A 24,189-nucleotide genomic window follows, 5' to 3' on the forward strand; every position below is an offset into this window, starting at 1 on the left:
TCCAAGCAACACACACAAAATGTTAGAGGAACTCAGCAGGTCAGACCCTTTATAAAGGGTCTCGGCCCAAAACGTCAACTATACTCTTTTCCACAGATGCTGCCTGGCCTGCTGAGTTCCTCCACCATTTTGTGTGTGTAGCAGCACTTGTAGATCAATTATGGCATTTCTAAGTAAATTTAGTCAATATAAGTAGGTTGGTGTTCAACTGGAAAAAATATAGGGAACTGTTATTAAAAAGATCTTTTGTAACTCCAAAACATAAAAACTAATTGAAATGAAAACAAAAGGAGCCAAGAATGTAAGTTTCACTTCATTTTTACTTTAAGTGATTTGTGTACGTTTAACATGATAGTGTCATGACAAATGCATTCATGTGTTTTTAACATATAGCTCACAATTAATTATTGAAATGAACAAGAATGCTTAATCAAACATTACATTTACAATATTACTCTGATATTACTGAAATATTAAATACATAACACTCCTCTTTGCTTAGTTATAAACCCCAACTTAATGTAGAATGCATCGCAAATATTTTTATACACACACACACACATATATATCCATACACACAGTTGCAAGAAAAAGTTTGTGAACCCTTTGCAAAGACCTGGCTTTCTGCACAAATTACTCAAAGTGTGGTCTAATCTTCATCTAAGTGACAATAATAGGAAACACATCTGCCTAAACGAGTAACACACAAACAATTGTACTTCTCGTCAATACTGAATACACCATCTAAGCAATCACAGTCTAGGTTCATAAACGTATGTGAACTTCTAGCGTGATGCCCTCAACAAAAGCTATTTGGAGTCAGGTGTTCCAATCAAACAGACAGCCAGACATACTTTATTGATCCTGAGGGAAATTGGGTTTCATTACAGTCGCACCAACCAAGAATAGTGTAGAAATATAGCAATATAAAACCATAAATAATTAAATAATAATAAGTAAATTATTCCAAGTGGAAATAAGTCCAAGACCAGCCTATTGGCTCAGGGTGTCTGACACTCCGAGGGAGGAGTTGTAAAGTTTGATGACCACGGGCAGGAATGACCTCCTATGATGCTCAGTGTTGCATCTTAGTGGAATGAGTCCCTGGCTGAATGTACTCCTGTGCCTAACCAGTACATCATGGAGTGGATGGGAGACATTGTCCAAAATGACATGCAATCAGCATCCTCTTTTCAGACACCACCGTCAGAGTCCAGTTCCACCCCCACAACATCACTGGCCTTACGAATGAGTTTGTTGAATCTGTTGTTGTCTGCTACCCTCAGCCTGCTGCCCCAGCACACAACAGCAAACATGACAGCACTGGCCACCACAGCCTCGTAGAACATCCTCAGTATCATCCAGCAGATGTTAAAGGACCTCAGTATCCTCAAGAAGTAGAGACGGCTCTGACCCTTCTTGTAGACAGCTTCAGTGTTCTTTGACCAGTCCAGTTCATTGTCAATTCATATCCCCAGGAATTTGTAATCCTCCACCATGTCCACACTGACCTCTTGAATGGAAACAGGGGTCACCGGTGCCTTAGCCCTCTTCAGGTCCACCACCAGCTCCTTAGTCTTTCTCACATTAAGCTGCAGATGATTCTGCTCGCACCAAGTGACAAAGCTTCCCACCGTTGCCCTGTACTCTGCCTCATCTCCCTTGCTGATGCATCCAACTATGGTAGAGTCATCAGAAAACTTCTGAAGATGGCAAGACTCTGTGCAGTAGTTGAAGTCCGAGGTGTAGATGGTGAAGAGAAAGGGAGACAGGACAGTCCCCTGTGGAGCCCCAGTGCTGCTGACCACTCTTGTTTAACACACAGTACAGCTGCAAGTGCACGTACTGAGGTCTGCCAGTCAGGTAATCAATAATCCATGACACCAGGGAAGCATCCACCTGCATCACTGTCAGCTTCTCACCCAGCAGAGCAGGACGGATGGTGTTGAATGCACTGGAGAAGTCAAAAAACATGACCCTCACAGTGCTCGCTGGCTTGTCCAGGTGGGCATAGACACGGTTCAGCAGGTAGACTATGGTATCCTCAACTCCTAGTCAGGGCTGGTAGGCAAACTGGAGTGGGTCTTAAGTGTGGCCTAACCATAGGCCGGAGCTGCTCTAGAACAAGTCTCTCCAGGGTCTTCATGATGTGGGAGGTCAATGCCACCGGTCTGTAGTCATTGGAGACACTGGGGCACGGCGTCTTCGGTACAGGCTGAGGCGGGATGCCTTCCACAGCACAGGAACCCTCTGGAGACTCAGGCTCAGTTTGAAGACATGGTGAAGTACTTCACATAGCTGAGGAGCACAGGCTTTGAGCACCCTGGGGCCTGCAGCCTTGCTTGGGTGGAGACGTTTCAACTGTCTTCTCACCTGTTCAGCTGTGAAGCCCACTGTGGTGGTTTCAGGTGGGGGAGGGGTGTAGTCATGTGAGCAGGGTGGGGGGCTGTGAGGAGGGGTAGGAGGAGAGAGTGGAGATTAGCAATGAGATGAGATTAGAGGTGTGAGTTTTAGAGGTGCCCTGCCCTATTAAAAAAAAGACACAACGTCAAGTTACTGACAGAGACTGCTCTTCTCAGGAAAGATCTGTTTATGTGCACCATACCTTGATCAAAAGAACTTTCAGAGGGCCTTAGAAGAAACGTAGAGATGCATGAAGCTGGAAAAGGCTACAAAAGCATTTCTAAAGACCTTGTTCATCTGTCCACAGCAAGATAAATTGTCTACAAATGGAGGAAACTAAGTGCTGTTGCTACTCTCAATAGGAGCGGGCGTACTGCAAAGATCAGACCAAGAGCACAACCTGCAATGCTGAAGGAGGTGAAGAAGAACCCAAGGGTAACAGCAAAAGACCGGCAGAAATCTCTAGAACTTGTTAAAGTCTCTGTTCACGTGCCCACTACAAGAAAAACACTGAACGAGAATGGTGTTCATGGAGGAAACCTCTGCATCCAACATTGCCGCAAATCTCAAATTTGCAGAAGACCACCTGGATGTTCCACAACGCTTCTTGGACAACTTTTTGTGGACAGATGAAACATAAAGTTTACTTTTTAGCAGAAATGCACACTGCTATGTTTGGAGGGGAAAGGGCACTGCACACCAACACCAAAACCTCAACCCAGCGGTGACGCATGGTGGAAGGAGCTTCATGGTTTAGGGCTGCTTTGCTGCCTCAGGGGCTGGACTGTCTGTAGTCATTGAAGCAACAGTAAATTCAACATTGTATATCAAGACATTTTACAGAAGGAGGTCAGGGCAGCGATCTGTCACTTGAAGCCTAATAGAAGTTGGATGATGAAAGACAATGATCCGAAATACAAAAGTAAATCCACAACAGAATGGTTTAAAAATAAGAAAATGTATGCTTTGGAATGGCCAAGTGAGAGTCCAGACCTTAACTCAATTGAGATGCTGTGGCATGACCTGGAGAGGGCTGTTCATGCAAGATATCCCAGAAATATTGATGAACTGAAACAATTGTGTATGGAGGAATGATACAAAATTCCTCCTCGTGTGCAAGTCTGATCAGCAGCTACAGGAAACGTTTGGTGGTTATTACTGCTAAAGGAGGTTCTGCCAGTTATTAAATACAAGGGTTCACATACTTTTTCCAGGCTGGACTGTGAATGATTAAATAATGTGTTCAATAAACAAATGAGAAGTACAATTGCTTGCATATTATTAGTTGAGGCAGATTGTGTTTGCCGATTATTGCGACTTAGATGAAGATCAGATCACAATTTATGAGTAATTTATGCAGGTACAATAATACAACTACTCTTTAAGCATCCTCAGCATAGGATGGCAGTGTCCCATCTTTACTACATAATGTTAAACAGAGTCCTCCTGTTGACTTCATTGGATGGAGAAAATACCAAGATGCTGAATGAAGTGGGGCAGGAAATCCCCATACACTTGATCAAACATTCCCTCTATCGATGTTGAGCAGAATAACTAGTCTTTTTTTTTTGTTATTACCATGTGCAAACTCACTGCCAGGTGTAATGACTTGAGAATGTGAAAAGACTATACAGCGGATTTCAGTTAATTGGGATAAATTGGGAACAGTGCATTTTGTCCCAATTAAGTGGCTATACCAATTTGCCAAAGTTTCATGGAAATAATTAAAAAGGCATCAAAAGGTTGAACTATCATTTAACTGAGTAACAAGTTATGTATTTAAATGAAATACTGTACAGAATAAACTGGAACACTATTACTATTACCACGGTACTATTAAAAATGTGCGTTAGTTCCTTATCGTTATTAACTATGGAATTCATCCAGTGTATGCTGCATGTTATTTTCATGAACAAAATCAGTGCAGACACCTCGTGCAGATAACGTCCTACTTTCATGCAATGCTTTTGATGACTACATCCTCCAAATCTTCATTTTAATTGTAATATTCAAGGTGACTATTGATGCCTTCAAATTCATTATGGGTTCTAATTTGTTGAAACAGTGAAACAGTTTCATTTTCACTCCAAGCTGTTTCTGACACCTCCATGCCTGAATGCTTGAAACCACAGTGAGCAAAACAGTTCTGAATTACCTTACTACTTATTTTTCATCAACTATTAGCGACAAATATCAGTGCTTTTTGAACACAAGCACACACAAACAATGCTATTTGAAAACTATTTGCTTAAAGCATGGTGGAGCACCTAATGGCCACACAACTGTTGCTAGTCATAATCAGTTCAGTATCCCATTAAGCAGCATAGTGTCCCAAAGAAATGAAGGGAATCCCAGCTAGTATTTTGATTAGTTTTTGTCCTTTAAGAGTTGTCTCAAGTAAGCAACTATGCCAGTTAATGGAAATCCACTGCGTATAAAGTACAGGCAGTTGTGTTTAATTGTGGTTGAAAGTCATGGGTGAAAGTGGTAGTGGATTGAGGGGCAGTTAAGGAAATGAATCATCATGTACAGAACAAATATGTATGACTCAACATACTTTTTCTCCTATCTTTTATACCTCCGTCACTTTTCCCCTCCAATTGGTCCCATTTTGTAAATCAATTAAAATCAATAATTAGTCTTGCTTCATGGCCCCATTGCCTACTTTGAACATGAAAACAGAAAAAAGGAACACACACATTTCTTTGCTAGGAAATTATGTTGGGAACTACAACCCATTCTCCACCACAGAAGTTAAGTGCTTTAGCACTGAAGGCTCAAGTAGCCACTTAACCACCAAAGCCACATTAATACGTTTTAAATCTCAGCAAAATAGTAAAACTGGATGTTTATTTAACAATTCACAAACATACTGCAAATCATTCCTGGATCAGTGAACTCACCACCAAGGGAAGATTAGTAGGTGAATATAGAGATGACAATACCAGATCTTAGTTGCTTAAATTGAAACTTGTTGTGAAAACACAATCATCAATTAGCTTAAGAACCATGACTGCCCATCTGCTGCACAGCTTATAACAAATGCATCATGTATCTTTTCGAATGGAACAGTTCCACTTGAGAAATATTAGGCTGCTAGAAATGATGAGGAACCAGCAATCACAATCATAAAGCACTTTTTTGTGTCAAATTGTCCCAAATGCTTTACATTTAATCAATTATATTTTGAAAGTGCAGTTACTGTGACAAAAAATGCAGCAAATTTAGGCATAAATTGCCACACATAAAAAAAATTGAAAAGAATTACCAATTAAACTGGTGGTAGGTGGGGAATAATTTTGGATAGGATATTGAAAGTTGGTAGGTCAAACAATAGAGCACTCCCATGTGGAGATGCTGAACTCAATTGAAGGGTTTGGGCTTAAGAGATACTTAGCCTACAAAGTAAACCAAGTTTTATCTTGGGTATATTCTACATCCTGATGTGGCTTTGACTTGATTTCAATAACTTTAGAATTTAAATATTTTATCAACCAACCCAAACTGATACTGTGCAATGAAGTAATTAAAATATATGTAATATATAATTATATGTGTGTGTGTGTGTGTGTGTGTGTAAATATGTAATTAATATAAACTTTAAATGGATTACCAAAACCCAAAAAGAGAACGAATACTCAGGGAAAACACTGGTTGAGACATACTGTACACACCACTTAAAATTAGGCTAAATAATTTTACCCAGGGCAAAATTCAAGATTTAGAGAAGATCATCTATATCATTGGGATTGCTGTTGCAATGGATGAAGTAGTCATGAACCCGGTTAGATTCTGTTGTGATTTCCTCTTCTCCAAAACTTGAATTGTAGGAACTGTGAGAGAGCTTAAGAATATTTCATTGCATTAAAAAGAACTATTCCCTGCAAAGAAAGCACTTTAAAGGCTTTTAAAATATGACATTAAATAAACAAATATATTTAATCATAGACACAAATTACTGAAGTTGAGACTGGCGTACTTCAAGAATCTGAAGCTATAATTGAAAGTTAAATGGAAATCAGAATCGTAGATATTTATAGAACAAGGCGATTCAACCCATTATCAAAGCCTCATTTCAAAATCCTCTCACTAGAAAATTTCAATGGTAAATAACTATATTCAGAGGACTGTAGCAATATTGACTCAATGCAACAACTTTCTTTCATCTGTTCCACCACCACCATTACTGAGGTTTTAACAAAATTACTTTGTAGATCACAGCAGTTCCTGGAGAACTCGTTATCCTACAACATGCCAATATTTGTCATCACTATGAAAGGATGAAGGACCAAAAGAGTTTAAACAAACTGGTTCATTCTTTTTAAGAATTATTAATTCACTAACCAGTTTTAACATGCAAATGACGTCGTGGCTCCTCGGGCCCCTCTATGGGCTGATCTGCAAGGAATAATCGTGCAGAATCCAGAGCAGTTAAGATCGCGTCTTCCTTATTCTGTAGCTCACGTTTGAGTCCCTGCATGAGAGAATTGCATTAAGTATGAGAATTTCATTTATGTTCAATACACTTAGTTTTCTCGCGTTACTCAAACTCACAACTAAATCTAAGAATTGGGATTATAGGTGACATTCATACAGAAGCTAATTATACCAATAACATGAAGCCACACAGGGGCATTCTCAACATAAGCTGATCATTTTGTGAGGAGGGAGGTGAGGTGAATGTCAAGAAAGGAGGACATGATCTGATAACACTTCAAAAAAAGAAGTTTTTTTCCCCCCACTGGCTGGCACTATCAAACTAAAGGAAGCCGAAAATCAAAAAGAATGATGACCAGCAATAGCTACACCAGAAGCATTGCAGGGAGGGACCAGAATACTTCAACAAGTAACTCTGTGGCAGGGATCACATTTAATTGCTCAAGTCTCAATGATCACACACCACTAACAGAGGGTTTTGACTTTAGGTCCCATTTCTGAGACTTGAGCACCAAATTGAGCTGACTTCTCTGTTAATTTTGAGAATGATGCAGCTCCATATAATGTGTTTTTTTTCCCCCAATCAAACAACCAAGGCTCCTGAACTCTCAAAAGGACATTTAAAAAAAATCATGGAACTAATTATGATAGACTTAGGAAGCTATTGCTTGTGGCCCGGCTAATATTTCCTCCTTCACTAAAATTATCAAAACATGTTTTGGGAACCATTGACTGTTGCAATCCCTCAACAACAAAATTAAATATATTACAGAGGTAGTGAATAGATGGAAGTGGCTCATGCTGTTTTGTTGTAATCAAAAATGGTCTATAAATTCTAATTATTTTCAACATTCACAATTACTCAACATAGCCAAAACACTCATTCTGGTACTTCTACTTTCCAATACTCTCTTCATACCCTCTTTGAACAATCTTTTTTTGCAAAAATGGTCACTTTCTCCTCTTTCATAAATAGCCAAGCTCGATCCTGATTTATACAATGGAAAGCAAGTGAAATATTGCTCCTGAAATATAACCAGCTTTCATATTCTTTCTGAAGCACAGACATTCCATCAAATGCAACAGGAATGCTGTTTCACACGATAATATGTTAACAAACTTAAGGATTCGTCAAAAAACATGTCAGCAAAATATAGTATAATCACAAAACTCTGTGACTGCATCAGTTATATCAAAAGGTTTTTTTCAGTGGAATTGAGGTGTCAAGGGATACAACTTCATGGTAATGGTTAATTGGCAACATGAAGGCAGCTTCAAAACACTGGCTAAAGCAGTTCACTTCAAAAGAGAAACAAAAACTCACCTACATGCTGATGCAAGATCACAGCAGAGGCTAGGAGATTCAGCAATAAGGCAAGAAAATACAGCACAACCCATGACTTCATGGGACAAATCTAGGAGAACTGATCACTTAATATTGCTTCACTGTCAAAGGGCAGCACTGATAATCAATTTCACAAGGTGCAGTCATTCAGTGGCATTTTTTTCAGTAACTGTCTAATTCTCGAATAGTATTGCAATTCAAATATCTGGAAAACAATTCTCCAATCAAGTAAATAAGGACTGTCACTGATTTTGCTATAATTTCTTCAATTATATTCTTCAAACACATTCAACACAAAGTGATATTTCAAAGTAATTTAATGCTTACTTGATGAAGTTCATGTTTCAGGTCAATAATGCTTCATCAAAACAACATGTCAGAAAACAAATGTTTTAGACTGCAGAGAAGAGAGCGGACTGGAGAGTACCAAAGGCTATATGCTAAGGTGAGTCCAGAAGAAAATGGATGACTGATTAGTGTTAGTTGCAGGAGGTTAAAGAAGGGACTTGTCAACTGCATTTGAACTAATTACAAGAAATGGAAGCAGAATGGGGGGGGAGGGGTGCAAGCAATTTTTTTAAGTAAATGAAACAAATTACAATAATTTAAAAGAAATTATCTTTCCTGATGAAACAGAACCCATATATAAATTAATGGGCTTCCATATTCTTTGCTGGGTGACCAAATAACTATTTGTGGTTTTTGTCATCAAAAGGATTACAAGGTTCTGCTGCTGAACTAGATGGAATACTTTCTGAAGACCACCACCACCTATCAATGGGCAACTTCTGCATTTGACTCTGCACAGAAAATATGGATTTGCTGCCAAGTAATGAATGGAGAAGACAACACACCTAACTCTCAAGCCATGTTGGCTTTTTTGACAAATCAGCCTGTGTTATTCCCTCAATATTCTTCTCAACCTTTCACATTGGAAAACTCCACCTCACCTCCAAAAAGCTTCTTGCAAGAGTGGAGCTAATCTTCAGAACTTGGGAAACTACTCATCTGATGATCACAATGCTGCCGAGCCAAACTTCAATTGACATATTTTTGATCAATCTCTTGGCAGTTCTGTGATCCCATTTCAAAATGCCAAATATGCCATTGTATTTTTCTAAAAGCCCAAAAATATGTGATTACATTTAAACATTTATTAATAATATGGTTTACAGTTACTGCTCCAGCAGAAAATCTGGTGGTTTTGTCTAATTTGATCCAATTACCTCCTATCAGTCCAGTACTTCCAAACCATCTACCCACAACACCACATGAAAATTTCTGCTTCTGCTTTCTTAGTTCTGCCAACAGTTGCAGATGTCTATTCTCAGTTGTTAGTGTCTCAGGGTTACCAACTGAAAAACAACTGTTGATTAGCCCAACGGAAGAGAATGTCTAAAACTTTGATCTGTTAAAATTCCAAACATGTCATACACTTAACTTTGGATCTGCAGATATCCAATGACTAATTTGACAAACCTTATTTTCATGTACCAGGAAAAGAAAGTGAAGTTTCTAGGAAAAAAAGACACTAAGAATGAAATCTGTGCATTGCCACAAGTGCCAGGGGATTGTCTGTTGGGCAGAAAGCATGGCATCAACTCCAAGAGTATTGTCAGATCAGTTGTACAAGAATTTAAACAGAGATTGTGGAATGATTAAAACATGAGCAAGCATTCATCTTTGAGATTAATTGACCAGTCATTAGCGCGTGGTCACTTTGCAAATCCATTTTTCCTACATTTCTCCTACAGTTTTCTTACAGGAACCAAGGAAAACAAGAACCTCATTTTCAAAGGTAAACAAAGGGTGAACAGCCTCAAGAAAATATCCAGCTTTATGAATGTAAAATAAAACCATAAATGCTGTACTACATGAACAGTGCTTGCAATAGTGACATGTTTTGATACTGTGTGTGTCACAAGTCATCTAGAAGATGATAATAATGTATTGTCTGGACCTATTGCAGTTTAGATAAAAGCTTATTACCCTGGAAAAATTAACTGTTTTTCTCCTTTCGTAGATGCTGTCTGGCCAGTTAAGTGTTTAAACATTTTTTAAAATGTTATGTTTCCAGCATCTACAGATTACTGTGTGTGGTTTATTGACAAATGGAATCTGCATCTTTCAGAACACCTCTGTATACTCAATGCATTAGCGAGCAGACACACAATCCACTACTTCCAAATGACCTTTGCTACTGGGCAGCCATTTGATGGCAGTTGTTTTCTTAACTTCAATAACATGCAACCACTCTTTACCAAATACAAGAGCCATTAATTATTGGTCAGACAGCAGAAAAGTGGTGTAAAAAAAAAGCACCAAAGTATTTTCAGAATGGCATGGTGACCAGCAAATAAAATTGAAATATTTACGACAAGTCGCAGTGTGCAAGAACAAATGGATGGCCATGTGTGAAGCCACATAGTCCATGTTCTCAGTTCCTCTATTTCTGCTGCATCTGTTCTCAGGATGAGGCTTTCAATTCATCTCAGGGCATCTCAGATGCCCTTTGTCTTCAAAGAGCAGGGTTTCCCTTCCTCTGTCATTGATGCCACCCTCACCTGCAACTCCTCATCAGCCATCACCCCATCTTCCAACATCTCCTCCGCACCTACTTCCAAGTACCTTAAAACCATGCCTTCTCGTTCAAGCTATTTCGATCCCAGGAAAAAGCCTCTGACTATCCACATGATCAATGCCTCCCATTATTTTGTACATCTCTGTCAGGTCACCTCTCATCCTTCATCGCTCCAAGGAGAAAAGGCCGGTTTCACTCAATCTGTTCTCATAAGGCATGCTCCCCAATCCAGGCAATATCCTTGTAAATCTCCTCTTGATGAAGATGGTTAAGGCCTGGTACTTTTGCAATGCCAATATTACTTGTGATTTGCCAGATCAACTAAATATTGTCTACATTTTGCTGAATGCAGGCATGGACTATAGGTCAAGAACACTACTCCAAAGAAATCTAGTGGAGTCTCTGGGGCCAAGATGATTTACTTCTGATACCCTCAACCACCATCTGGTAACCGAAGTTCATTTTCCCCTTGATGACTACAGACAAAATATTTACTTGGGAAACTTGATGCCAAAGTTGGTCAAATGCTGCCTTGATAACAAGAACAGCTGATCCTTTGAGCATTTTCGGATCAAGGCTGTGATCCAAATAAATCCTCAACTGGGCAATAATAAGATTATTGGAGATTATGTGTGGATCACTTTCTGGTGGCAATGTGTCTGAAAATCAAAGATACAGCCCATTTAAAATTAAAAAGTCATGCATTTATTATCTCCTGTCCTCTTTGACTCGGGCTGCCCCAAAGTTCTCTTCTGTCAATGAATTATTTTGGAAGTTTCATTGCACCTTTAAGGCAGAAGATGGAACAGGGTGTATTTGCACAGCAAGCCCTCTCAAAAAAACTCTCTACCTGAGGGGAGAAATTGGACTTCCATTTTCATGTCAAATCTGAAAATACTGCAATGTGTCATCACTTTTACTTCACCTCAAACCACCATATGAACCCACAAAACTCCGACTCTGTGGTGAGAGCAACTAACAACTACAACCATTTGCCACGAGTTGATTTGATTGTTTTCCTGCTTTCTGAATACCTAAAAATTATAGCTTTGTTAATGTTGAGAGGGATGACTTCATTTACACTCATGCATGCCCATAGGTCCCTGAAAGTGGTAACACAAGTAGATAGTGTGGTGAACAAGGTGTACAGCATATCAGTCAGGTTACTTATTACTAAAGTTGGCAAATCATGTTGCAGTTGTGTAAAATATTCATTCAGCCATATGTGTATTATTGTGTACAGTTCTGGTAGCTACATTACAGGAAGTATACAGAGGTTTTGGAGAGGGTGCAAATGTGATTCTGCATGATGCTGCCTGAATTAGAGAGTCTTGGCTACAAGGAGAGGTTGGATAAACTTAGATTGCATTCTCTGGAGCACCGGAGGCTGAGGAGGTGACAAATAGAAATACATAAATCAAACGAGGCATAGCTATATGAGATAGACTGCAAATGTCATATACCAGAAGGCACAGATTTGTGTGGGTGGATGGAGGGAGACTAAAATGGATTTTTTTTTTACATGAAGTGGTATTGAGAATGTATTGCCAGGGGAGTAGTTACAATAACACAGTTTGAGACGTTTGGCAGACATGTGAACAAGCAGGGAATGGAGGGAAATAGAACAGGTCCAGGTAGATTGGACTAGCTAAAACTGGCATCAAGGTCGGCACAAATATGACGCACCAAAAGGCTTTTTCTGTGCTGTATTGTTCTGCATTCCATTGGGACTCAATTCCTTCAGTTATTCCCACACCCTACATAACAAATGATTAGTATCTCTACATCCTTTAATGAGAGGAATCTGGCAAGAACTATGAGTGTGCATAATAAACAAATGCTGGGATTCCTTCCAAACATTGAAATGTGTCAATTCAAACTCAGAACAACAGCTAACCTAGGATTCATTATTTGGATGAGTTGCCAAAATCATTCACCAGCAATCAACAGGTAAATGAGCAGTTTTCTCAGATTATGTGCACTAAACTAATCCCAACGTCTAACAATAGTGAGGCCAATTGGTATGAATCAAAGGGAAACGATCCATTCCTTTCTATTGTTGCTGGTAATCCTGGTTTCATAATGTACTGTAGTTATTAACAGCTAAATAATCTTGGGAAAGTTGGCAAAGAGAACTGATTATTTTAATATTATAATAATGTTGCTTTCCCTAATAAAATCAAGAGATAAAACAGTATTGCAGGATTATTTGGTACAGGAAAAGTATCTTTTAATAAAATAATCAAGAACAGGTCTGCGGGGTGAGGTGGGGGGGGGGGGGGGGGGGAGAAATCTTACCCAACAGTGGTCCCGCTGCTGCAGTAAAGTCTGAACATCACCTCCAACAGGCATCTGTTTTGTCAGTGTTTCATCTTTGAGATTTAACCACTTGTTTAATTCTTCCAATGATGTCAGCAACCTGTTCCATCGTTCTGCATTGGCTTCCAAATGAACCCTAGAACAAAATCAGGAAATGGATGATGCCGGTAACCCACAAGGTACACAATGAAAACCTTGTATACTTCTGTTCATAAATTAAAGGCAATCTGTATCACTTATTTTTTAAAAATTGCACAGTTGCAGCAAAGCAGACGGTTTGTGGAAGCAAGGGCATATGAAGCATCAATTAACTGTGCTTTTCAAAACATTACAATTTTCTTTACTTTAATTCAGTAAAAACTTAAATTTTACATGAAACCCAGCTACAGGTTGAACACCACTTATCCAAAATACTTGGGGCTAGAAGTGTTTTGGACTTTGGAATATATTTTGAGAAAGCTTGGGACCGTCATTATTTCCAACTCCAAATTTATGTACTACTGCTAAGCAGTCTTCGTCTTACACTTGTTCATCACACTTATGTACTGAACAGTAAAAATGATTCCATACCATTAATATACTGACAATATATAACATGTGCAGGGTAAGAAAGGCAACACAGCAGCATTGGGAAAATACCCAAATCAGCAAAAAAGCAGGCTTTCAGTCTCCACCAACAATGCCATGTTTTGATTAAAAGGTTGCAGTGCACGGAATTTGTACTTTACATTTTTTTAAAGTTTTATCTAAGGTTTTATGAGAATAGCTTTGATGAGCAGCCAATCCAGGCATCACAAATTTGGAGAGGAGGGGATTTCAATCAGGTCCACTGCCTGAGGATAAGAGGAGCAGTTAGCAGCAGCGTAATAGAACTTTGACCAGTGACCATTGTTTAGGATTGGTTAGTAAGAGCAAATTAAGGAAGCCAGGGGCAAGCAAAGTGGCCATTGTCTCAGTGGACAGGGTGATAATCTTAAGGCTTTAGCTCTTCGAGGCGTTAGTGAAGAGAGGCTTCACTCAGAGAAAGCAAAGGAAAGCAAAGCTCAAGTTTTATTCCTTCTCTGTTGCTCCGTTGGTAAAAAATGAAATCAAATCATTAAAAACAGGTGACAGAGTTGGAAGATGTTGAATCATTGTGGAAAGAGCTAAGGAACTGCAGGGGTAAAAAGATCCTGATGGGAGCTGTACACCGACTGCCAAACAGTAGGAAGGGTGTGGTCTAAAACTTAAAATGGGAAGCAGAAAATGCACGTCAAAAGGTTAATGCTACAATAGTCATGGGGGATTTCAATAAACAGAAAGACAGGGAAAATCAGGTTGGTGTTGGATTAGGCAAGGGAAATTTCTAGAGTGGCTACGAGTTAGCTTTTTAGAGCAGCTCATGGTTGAGCCCACTAGAGGATCAACTATTCTGGATTGGGTGTTGTGCAATGAAGCTGAATTGATTAGAGAGAACTTCAAGGTAAAAGAATCCTTAGGGGCAAGTGGTCATAATTTGACCGATTCATTCTGAAATTTGAGAAGGAGAAGCTAAAGTCAAATGCATCAGTAAAACAGTGGAGTAAAGGGAATGAAAGAAGCATGGCCAAAACTGAATAAAAAAGAACACAGGCAAGGAGCAGCAATGGTAGGAATTTCTGCAAGTAATTCAAAAGGCACAGTATACATACACCCCAAAGAGGAAGCAGTGTTCTAAAAGAAAGATGACACAATCATGGCTAACAAGAAAAGTCAAAGCCAACAAAAAAGCCAAGGGAAAGGCATAGAATAGAGCAAAAAAATTAGTGGGAAGTTAGAGGATTGGGAAGCTTTCAAATACCAACAGAAGGCAACTAAAAAAGTCATTAAGGTGAAGATGGAATATGAAAGTAAGCTAGCCAATAATATTAGAGAGCATACCAAAAGTTTCTTCAGGTACATAAAGTGTAAAATAGAAGCAAGAGTGGATAGCGAATCGCTGGAAAACAATACTGGAGAGATAGTAATAGGGGACAATGAAATAGTGGACAAATTGAATAAGTATTTTGCATCAGTCTTCACTGTGGAAGGCATTATGGTGGAAGTTTCAGGGGTCATGAAGAATGAAGTTGCCATAACTGAAAAGGTTTTCAGGAGATTAAAAGGTCTGAAGGTGGATAAGTCATCTGGACCAGATGGTGTACATCCCAGAGTTCTGAAAGAGATGGCTGAAGACATTGTAGAAGCATCACAAAAATTATTTCAAGATTGAATGGTTTGTCATATGAAGAGCATTTGATCACGCCTGGCCTATATTCACTGGAATTCAGAAAAAAGATGGGTGACCTAATTGAAACCTGTCGAATGGTGAAAGGTCTTGATTGATTTGATGTGGAGAGAATGTTTCCTATGGTGGGAGAGTCTGAAACCAGAGGAAAAAGCCTCAGAATAGAGTAGTGTTGGTTTAGAACTGAGATGAGGAGGAATTTCTTTAGCAAGAGAGTGGTGAATCTTCTTTGCCACAGGCAGCTGTGGAGGCCAAGTCTTTATGTATGTTTAAGGCACAGGTTGATAGATTCTTGACTGGTATTGATAGATTCTTTCTTCAGGACATGAAGGGATATAGGGAGAAGGCAGAAGGTTAGGGCTGAGAGGAAAATTGGATCAGCCATGATGAATGGTGGAGCAGGCTCGATGAGCCAAATGTTCTAATTCTGCTCCACTGTCTTATGGTCTACGGTACAAAAACAATCAGCATTGTAAAGATTTTTTGGTGTTAAATTTTCATCAGTGACAATCTTGCTTGTTTCATGGTCAGCATACCGTTAAGTGGCACATGCCCCCCCAAACACTGACGAATCCATTCTTTCAATACATAACTGTGATTTTCTTTTTTTTTGATTTTGCAGTGTATTTCTATATTTCATTACATATGTGAGGTCACTTCTCAGAACCCTCAGATGTGCAGACACTTGTGCTTCGCCTGGGAATCTTCCCAGCGCCTTGTGGAATTTTCCATTTGTGACTTCACGTGAGCACTCAAAATAAGTTTGAATTTTACAAGTTTTAGGCTAAGGGGTACTCCCCTTGTACTACATTTTCTAATTAATCATTCATACTCAGTTTGCTGGGAGACCAGGATGTGGAAATTACCACCTTATTTGGTTTTACAAAGTCAAGGATATACATTACTTTAAATCTGCTAGTAATCCAAACAGTTTAGATCATTTATTGAAACAATGAGTGCTTTGTAATTAATACAAGATAACGCCAATACTTAGAATACAATCTTATGTTGGGAGGACTAGTGAAGAAACAGATCATGATTTGGTGTCACAAAGTCTTAGGCTTTTAAGAGCTTGTATTTCACTTCTGAAAACTGACCCCATTTACAAAATAAATTTTAAATAAACTTCTCATTTCTTCCAACTATGACTTCTTCTATTTTCAAGGAGCTAAATTCCATGCACAATTGTTAAAGTTTTAAGACAAAGTGAAAGAGCAACATTATCTGACACGGTTCCTCTCAAATCCATCCCATTCCTCCATACCCATCACCAATTTTCCTTAAAAATATTAAGTATGCTATGTAACAAATTATATTCCTCTCAAAACTTCTACTCTGTTGAAGTTAGGACTAATTTCACACAAGTGATAACATATCCATTGAATTTAAACATTGCTTGGCACAATTTGCTTTTGTCTAACTATATTCATTCCAAAAATGTGAAAACTGATTTTTTGTTGTGTTCTGTCATTTACTGATTGGCCTTCCTCTTAGTATTTTGAAATTGAAAATTGAAACTTATCATCACTTCATAGCTTTGTTTCATTTTATGTTCAGACAAACTGACATTCTTCAGCTCCAAACTAAGGCCTTTGTCTATGTTTTCAATGCAAGGTATTCTAACAACACTTGTCTCAGTCTACAAACCTGATATTGACAGATTTTGACTTCAGATCACTCCATCGCTGGTTCATGTCATCAAGACGTTGCTGGAGCAAGACAGCTTCCTCTGAATTACCCAAGACCTTCACCATCTTTTGTCTGTTGCCATCAATGTTCTTAAAAATGTCATTGTGAGCATCAATCTCAGCCTGGATATCCTGAGTAAAACAAAGACAAAACAGTCAAAATACTGATTCTCCAGGGATACCTCTTCACTCTAACAGTTGTACATTGTTTTACCTGACTAATTTGTTTAGATCCACACATGGTTGAGTAAATGACCCTGAGCATCGTTTGATATCAAAGTGGTAATAATTTTTTGGCAGTTTATCTTGAGTACATTCCTGCCACAACATTATCTTCATCTTGGTGATACAATGAATATGCAAATTTGTAATCTAGACAGTTCACAAGTCAATAATGTAGCTATTTAAGAGTTTCCATGCAGCAGAAGATGCCTGTCGCTCCTCACAACCAGCAAATCCACTTGCTGATCTCCCAAATGCTCATTTTCATGTATGAGCTGTGCATAAGTCAGGTATTCATAAGCTGGGAGAGTCCACAAACAATCCAAAAATGGTGCATGCTACATTAGCCCACGCTATTTCTTTACAAGCACGGGGCATCTATTATCAAACATGATTCCACTTTGGCTCATTCCGACCAGTAACTAACATTTCACTCTTGTTTTCACTCTGAAGGCAATATTCAATCTTATTCAGGATGACTTGGGCAGTAGCAGCAGTCAGATTCCACAGCGAACAGGCCCTGGGCCACATTTAACATTGATCAGGACTAAGTAATATTTGTACCACTTACATGGCAGGTTATTACCATTTAAACCCTAACCTGAGGCTAATCTCCTACCATCAACATCCTGGAAACCATTAATTGTAACAGACTTATTGAAGCAAACATCCAGACTAACTGATAAATTCAGATGTTGGGATCCTGTGGCAAGCATTTATCTTCTGGCTACCTCTGGACTTTGACCAAATGGAAGTCAGTGAATAAGGCTGTGATGAAATGCATGTCATTTGCTTCGATGACTACAAATGTAATTTAAGCTGCTTGATTACAAACTAGACAAAAAAAGCTCATTTGAGTGGAACCCAATTTTCTATTGCACATCAATGGCTTTGCCAAGGACAGAGTGAACAGCACAAAGTTCCTTGGTGTGCACAATGGACAATCTAACCTAGACTCATAACACCTCCTCACTAGTCAAGAAGCACAGCAGCTTCGACACTTTGAGGAGATTGAAGTGTGCAAGGCTCCACACTCCCATTCTAACAATATTCTACAGGAGCACCATCCAGTCTTCTGTCTGGCTGCATTATTGTGTGGTGTGGAAACTGCAAAGCATTGGACTGGAAGAGGAGAGTAAAAACTGCCGAGAGGATCACTGGGTTCTCCCTCCACCCCCCTCCCGACTTTTGACACTTGCTGGAACTATTGCAGGTGAAGGGGGCCAAAGCATTATTGAGGATTCCTACAACCCATCCCACAATTTCTTTGATCCACTACCATCAGGGATGAGGTGCAGAGGAATCAGGGGTAGGACAGCCAAACTGGCTAGCAGCTTCTTCCCTCAGGCTGAGAGACTAATGAATAACGTACCACCCGAGGTCTCATCATTAGGACAGTGAGCACTGTTTACCCATGTTGTGCTTTACTACATACATGTTAAATTATATTTTATTAACTTTTTAATAGTATAATATCTTGGTTTATGTGCTGTGTGTGATATACATTATGTGTGGATGATTGTGCTGCGGAGAAACATTGCTTTGTTTGGTTGCATATATGTACAGTCAAATGACAATAAACTTTAAGGACTTCAATCATTTGCTTTCCAAATGCAAGAGGCTATTATCATCTGCAAATTCCAATAAGAGTGTAACACTATTCTTAGTTAGATATCTTGGTTATTTGATTATCACTGGACCAAAATTCTTGCAATCTGTACTACAGCATTAAGAACCTCCACCAATTTAGTAAGGTGGCTTACTGTCACTTTTTCTAGGGAAATTTGAAATGGGAATAAATGCTGGGCTAATTCCCATCCTATCTTTGGCTATTATAGAAAATCAAGTTCAGTCTACACCATCGTTGCCTTTGGACATGACCATTGTTTCATTCAAATTTGACACATCTTGGAATCAGGCCTCAGTAACTGGTTGTTTGCAGTATATGAAGCATTTGCAGAAGGAGCATGAAGAACTTGGAAGACTTGCTTCCAAAGTTTTCAACTCTCTGGCCACATGCAAAGTAAAAAAAAAGAGTGTGCTGGGATTATTTCCATAAACACAAGATGAGGTCATTTGGTTCCTGAAGTCAGAGTATTCCCATCAGCCCATTCCTCAACTTACGTCCGTGTCCTTTCCTTCCATCCGTTCCTTCTCGCTTTCCTAACACCTGGCAGAATTCAGAGAAATTTATGGGAGAACTTGGAAGAAACCCAAAAGGAGAACATGCAAACTACATACAAATGGCAACTGAGGACAGGATTTCCATCTTACTTCCAGTGTGCTGAGGAGTTGGATTTGGAATAGATTTATTTCTTCAAAACTGGGCGTTTATGAGACATTCTAATTATGTGGAGGCAGCAAACTTGTAGTTATAGCACTATCTACAGTGTAATTGCAAGGCTAATTTTCTCACTTTCTCATTGAGCTAAAACAGAGAAGTGCCCCGGTTCAATTGACAGTGGGGAAAAGGAAACAATTCTTAAATGTGAGGTGTCATCTAGATGAAGCTACCACAAAAGACATGCATGTTAAATACCAGAAGCCATTCTCTGATACATGTTGTGAAAATTGGAAATGCAACAACTAACACAAAGCTACAACTCCATATGTATCCTCAATGCCCAGCACAGAAATAACAGTCACTGTAGAAGCTTGGACCAGAAGCCAACTTTATTATCCAGCTCAGTCAATTCAATTTACCTTACCATATAAAAAGATACAGCACATTGGGCCCAACAACTGTTTGCAAGCTGATCCTGTCCAGCAATAACAAGTGACCAAAGGGTTCAAAATTTCTAATCTCGGTCCTGCCTGTAAAGTTGGACAGCATAGTTCAATCAATTTCTGCCTCATCAGCCTATACTCAAAAAGAAAAGAATGATCACATCTGCTAGTTCTTAATCATTATTAACTGTGATGAATATTTCAGCTTTCAGGGCCAAAGAGGTTTATTGCTAACCTCAGCTTTCTACAACAGCAGATTGACCTTTACAAACGGTCAGAGTTGTGATAGTTAAACTTTTAACAAATATTTCTTGCTCAACTTCTTGTTACAACAAGAACCAATCTTCAGTTCTTAAGGAAAACTGAAAGCAGTAATCTGTTAGAAGATTAAAGGGTACTTGGGCTGGCTGCTAAGAGATGTTCAGAGGTTTGCAGACTGAAGATACCATGCTAATTCTTGTCTATGTTGTCCAAACACAAGACATGGCACTATGTTAATTGGTCTACATTAAAGTAGTCAACTATAGCCAATTTATTAGCACTGTTGCCCTGAGAAAGTTTTGGACCATCTGTGTTAATTTCTTTGTCCCAGCAAAGGTATCTGGAAAACATCACATGCAGATAATATCATGTAGAAAAGAGAATAAATGAGGATGCATTGGAAATTGTTAGAAATGTCAAGGAGAATAACAGAAAGATGGTGTGACAGTAAGAACTGGAATTCATTCCTCAGCCTTCAGTTTTTGAAACAGATGACTCATTCATCTGCAATGCATTGGTATATTCTTTAAGCTTTTAAGAATTGTACCTGTGGTTGGAAATACTTTCTATTTTGTCAATCTTTTGTAATTCAGAAATCTTTTACAAATTAGAAATCCCCTGTCAGAGTTAAAAGTATGGCAAAAATTACAGTGAATTCCCGTTTTGACCCCATTAGTGACTGGCCAATTAATCAAAGTTTCATGGAAATAGCTAAAATGGTACTAAAAAAAGACAAACTACTGTACAACTGAGTAACTAATTGCATACTTAAATGAAATACACAAATTAGAATACTACAAATACTGTTATTATTATAAAGCTGCATTAGTTCTTAATACTTGTTAATAAAGGAATTAACCTCATATACGTTCCTGTATTCTTTTGATTGTAATTGAACAAAACCAATGCAAACACCTAGTGCACATGACAGACTGGCTTCATACAATAATTTCATCAATTGCCTATTCCATATCTTCATTTTCATTGTAACATTCATGATGATTGCCAAAATCATCAAATTCTTTGTCGCTCCTAACCAACTGAAACTGTGAAATCATTTTATTTTCACTCCAAGCTGTTTCTGGCATCTCTGGAAGACTATAAGACACAGGAGCAGAATTAGGCCATTTGGCCCATTGAGTCTACTTTGCCATTCATTCATGGCTGATACTTTTTCCCCTCGTCAGCCCCACTGACTGACCTTCTTTGATGCCGTGTCCAATCAAGAACTGATGAAGCTCTGCTTTAAGTACACCCAGTGACCTGGCCACCACAGCTGCCTGTGGTAACAAATTCCACAAATTAACCACCCTCTGGCTTAAAAAAATTCTCTGCATCTCTGTTTTAAATCAATGCTCCTCCATCCTGCGGCTGTGCTCTCTTGTCCTAGACCACCCCCCCCCCCCCCCCACCAACCATGGGAAACATCCTTCCCACATCTACTCTGTCTAGGCCTTTCAACATTCAAAAGGTTTCAATGAGAACCACCCCCCACCATCCTAATTTTCAACGAGTACAGAACCAGAACTATCAAATGTTCCTCGTATGATAACCCTTTCATTTCCGGAATCATCCTTATGAACTTCCTCCAAACCATTTCCAATGCCAGCACGTCTTTTCTTAGATAAGGAGCCCAAAACTGTTCACAGTACTCACGGTGAGCCCTCGCCAGTGCCTTATAAAGCCTTAGCATCACATCCCTGCTCTTGTATTCTAGACATCTTGAAATGAATGCTAACATTGCATTTGCCTTCCTCACCACCAACTCAACCTGCAAGTTAGTTTTTAGGGTGTTCTGCACAAGGACTTCCAAGTCCCTTTGTATCTCAGATTCCTGGATTTTCTCCCTGTTTAGAAAATAGTTTGCATATTTATTTCGACTACCAAAGTGCATGACCATGAATTTTCCAACAGCATATTTCATTTGCCACTTACTTGCTCATTCTCCTAATGTATCTAAGACCTTCAGCAGCCTATTTCCTCAACACTACCTGCCACTCCACCAATCTTCGTATCATCTGCAAACTTCGCAATAAAGCCATCTATTCCATTATGTATATCATTGATATACAATATAAAAAGTAGTCCAAATACTGATCCCTGCAGAACACCGCTGGTCACTGGCAGCCAACCAGAAAGGGATCCTTTTACTCCCACTTGCTGCCTCCTACCAATTAGCCAATGCTCTAACCAGGCCAGTATCAAGTCTGAATGCTTGAAACTGCAGTGGGGCAAAACTGTTCTGAATTGTCTTACTGCTTACTTCTCACCAGCAATCTGTGAGAAAATCACTGCTTTTTGAACACAAACACAACTGAAGCTATTTTAAAACTGCTCACTCTAAGCACAATGTCGTGCCTAAAGGCCATGGAAATGCATACAACTGATGCTAGCTAAAAATTGTACTTTATTAGTATTCACTCTTTAAGAGTTGTTCCAAATAAGTAACTGCACTGATTAACCAGAATCCATTGTATTGGTCTAAACTTAAACATGCATCATTAAAAATAAAATAAACTGTGTTTAAACTACTTCATTAGCTGGATCTCCTCTCTTGAATCCACTTAGTTCTTAACATGCTTTTAATATCCACAGTGGATTTCTAATTGATAAAAGATTTCTGAAAAGCAATGGGGGACTCACTACTCAAACAGTAGGTATTGGCAGTCAGATCTCACTAGAGACTAGACAGATATACAAGTTAGTCTTTGAAGAGTAGATAGACACAGTATAACCTCCCTATAGGGAGGTATAACCGCAGATATCTATTTGGATAGTGCTCAAAAACTTCTTTTGAGTTTTGGACATATTGGACAGGGAACCTGATACCATCACATAACCTGCTTTCTCTTGCACACCTTGGTTCTCACTTGGCCGACTTAGTTTCAAGGCCTCATTGCAGCTTCTATTCACGCACAGAAAAAATGTTGTGGCTGAGCATAATTGACTGTTGCTGGCATGAAGATAGATATGACATTCAGAAGCCCTGGTAAAATGGAAGTCAATAGGAACATTCTGAACTGGTTGGAGTCACAGTAGCAGAAAATAAATTAGTTGTGGCAGTTGAAGGTTATTGATCTTGAACTCAGAATATCATTGAACAATTTTCTCTGAAAAGTATCCAAGGCCAGATCACCTTTTTCAATTCCCCAAACATATTGTCGGAAATAAGAATGTCACTGATTCCTGCACTGCATTCAATTCCATTCACTGATTTTCAGATAATGAAACGATTTTTGATCAAAGTATCAGCGCACATGTTAGTTAATGACCATCTCTAACAAAATAGTCTAATTACCTTTTAGTGATATTCAACAGCATTAACAGACCAATTTGTGGATGGGAATTAATACTGCCTTGGCATCAATACTAAATCCCATGAAAGAAATTAAAGCACGCATGAACTGAGGGGAAAATATGAATATCTTAGACTATTAATTAACAGATCATGAGCTATAACTACATTTATGGTGAAGTGTTTCAACTTGAGACTGCAACTGACTTACACAATGTAAGTTATGACTAAGGCAGTGTTGGTTGTGATTATATGTTCATGCACCATGAAAATGAACAGGAAATGGTACAAACATTATCTTAAGCTATTAAAACTCCTTTCTGAACACAGCCTAATTTTTGTACATTTGAACAAGCCTTATCAGTCATGTTCTTGATATGCACAAATTCACTATTTTCTGATGTTGAAGCATCCACATATTGGTAACAGAAATATACTTGATTATTGGAATTACAGGCATATCTATGTTATTCTGCCTTAGAAACACTCCCTTTTCAATCTGAAATTTAATACCCAAGCTTCCAACTTTAGTGCCATCCATCAAATAAACAACACTGATTTCATAACATTAGACTACAAATGTTAAACTTATTTTTTCCTAATTATTGCTACAGAGAGGAAGTATGTTCAAGTTCAGGATAAATGGTTCAGTTTATCCAAGTATTG

At 38.8% G+C, this 24,189-nt stretch overlaps 1 protein-coding gene across 7 annotated transcripts in view; it reads right to left on the bottom strand.

Moving 5' to 3' along the window:
• The window catches only part of LOC132402945 (utrophin-like), a 477,671-nt gene that overhangs the window by 129,901 nt on the left and 323,581 nt on the right, over nucleotides 1-24,189 (bottom strand). For all 7 annotated transcript variants that reach the window (XM_059986085.1, XM_059986086.1, XM_059986083.1 and 4 more), the window contains 3 exons: nucleotides 16,978-17,150; nucleotides 13,065-13,221; nucleotides 6,748-6,877 (listed from right to left, as the gene is read on the bottom strand). In XM_059986085.1, coding sequence (XP_059842068.1) covers nucleotides 6,748-6,877; nucleotides 13,065-13,221; nucleotides 16,978-17,150 — 460 coding nt within the window. The remainder of the gene's footprint in view (nucleotides 1-6,747; nucleotides 6,878-13,064; nucleotides 13,222-16,977; nucleotides 17,151-24,189) is intronic.

This window comes from Hypanus sabinus, chromosome 12, assembly GCF_030144855.1.
Source record: "Hypanus sabinus isolate sHypSab1 chromosome 12, sHypSab1.hap1, whole genome shotgun sequence".
Taxonomy (NCBI): Eukaryota; Metazoa; Chordata; class Chondrichthyes; order Myliobatiformes; family Dasyatidae; genus Hypanus; species Hypanus sabinus.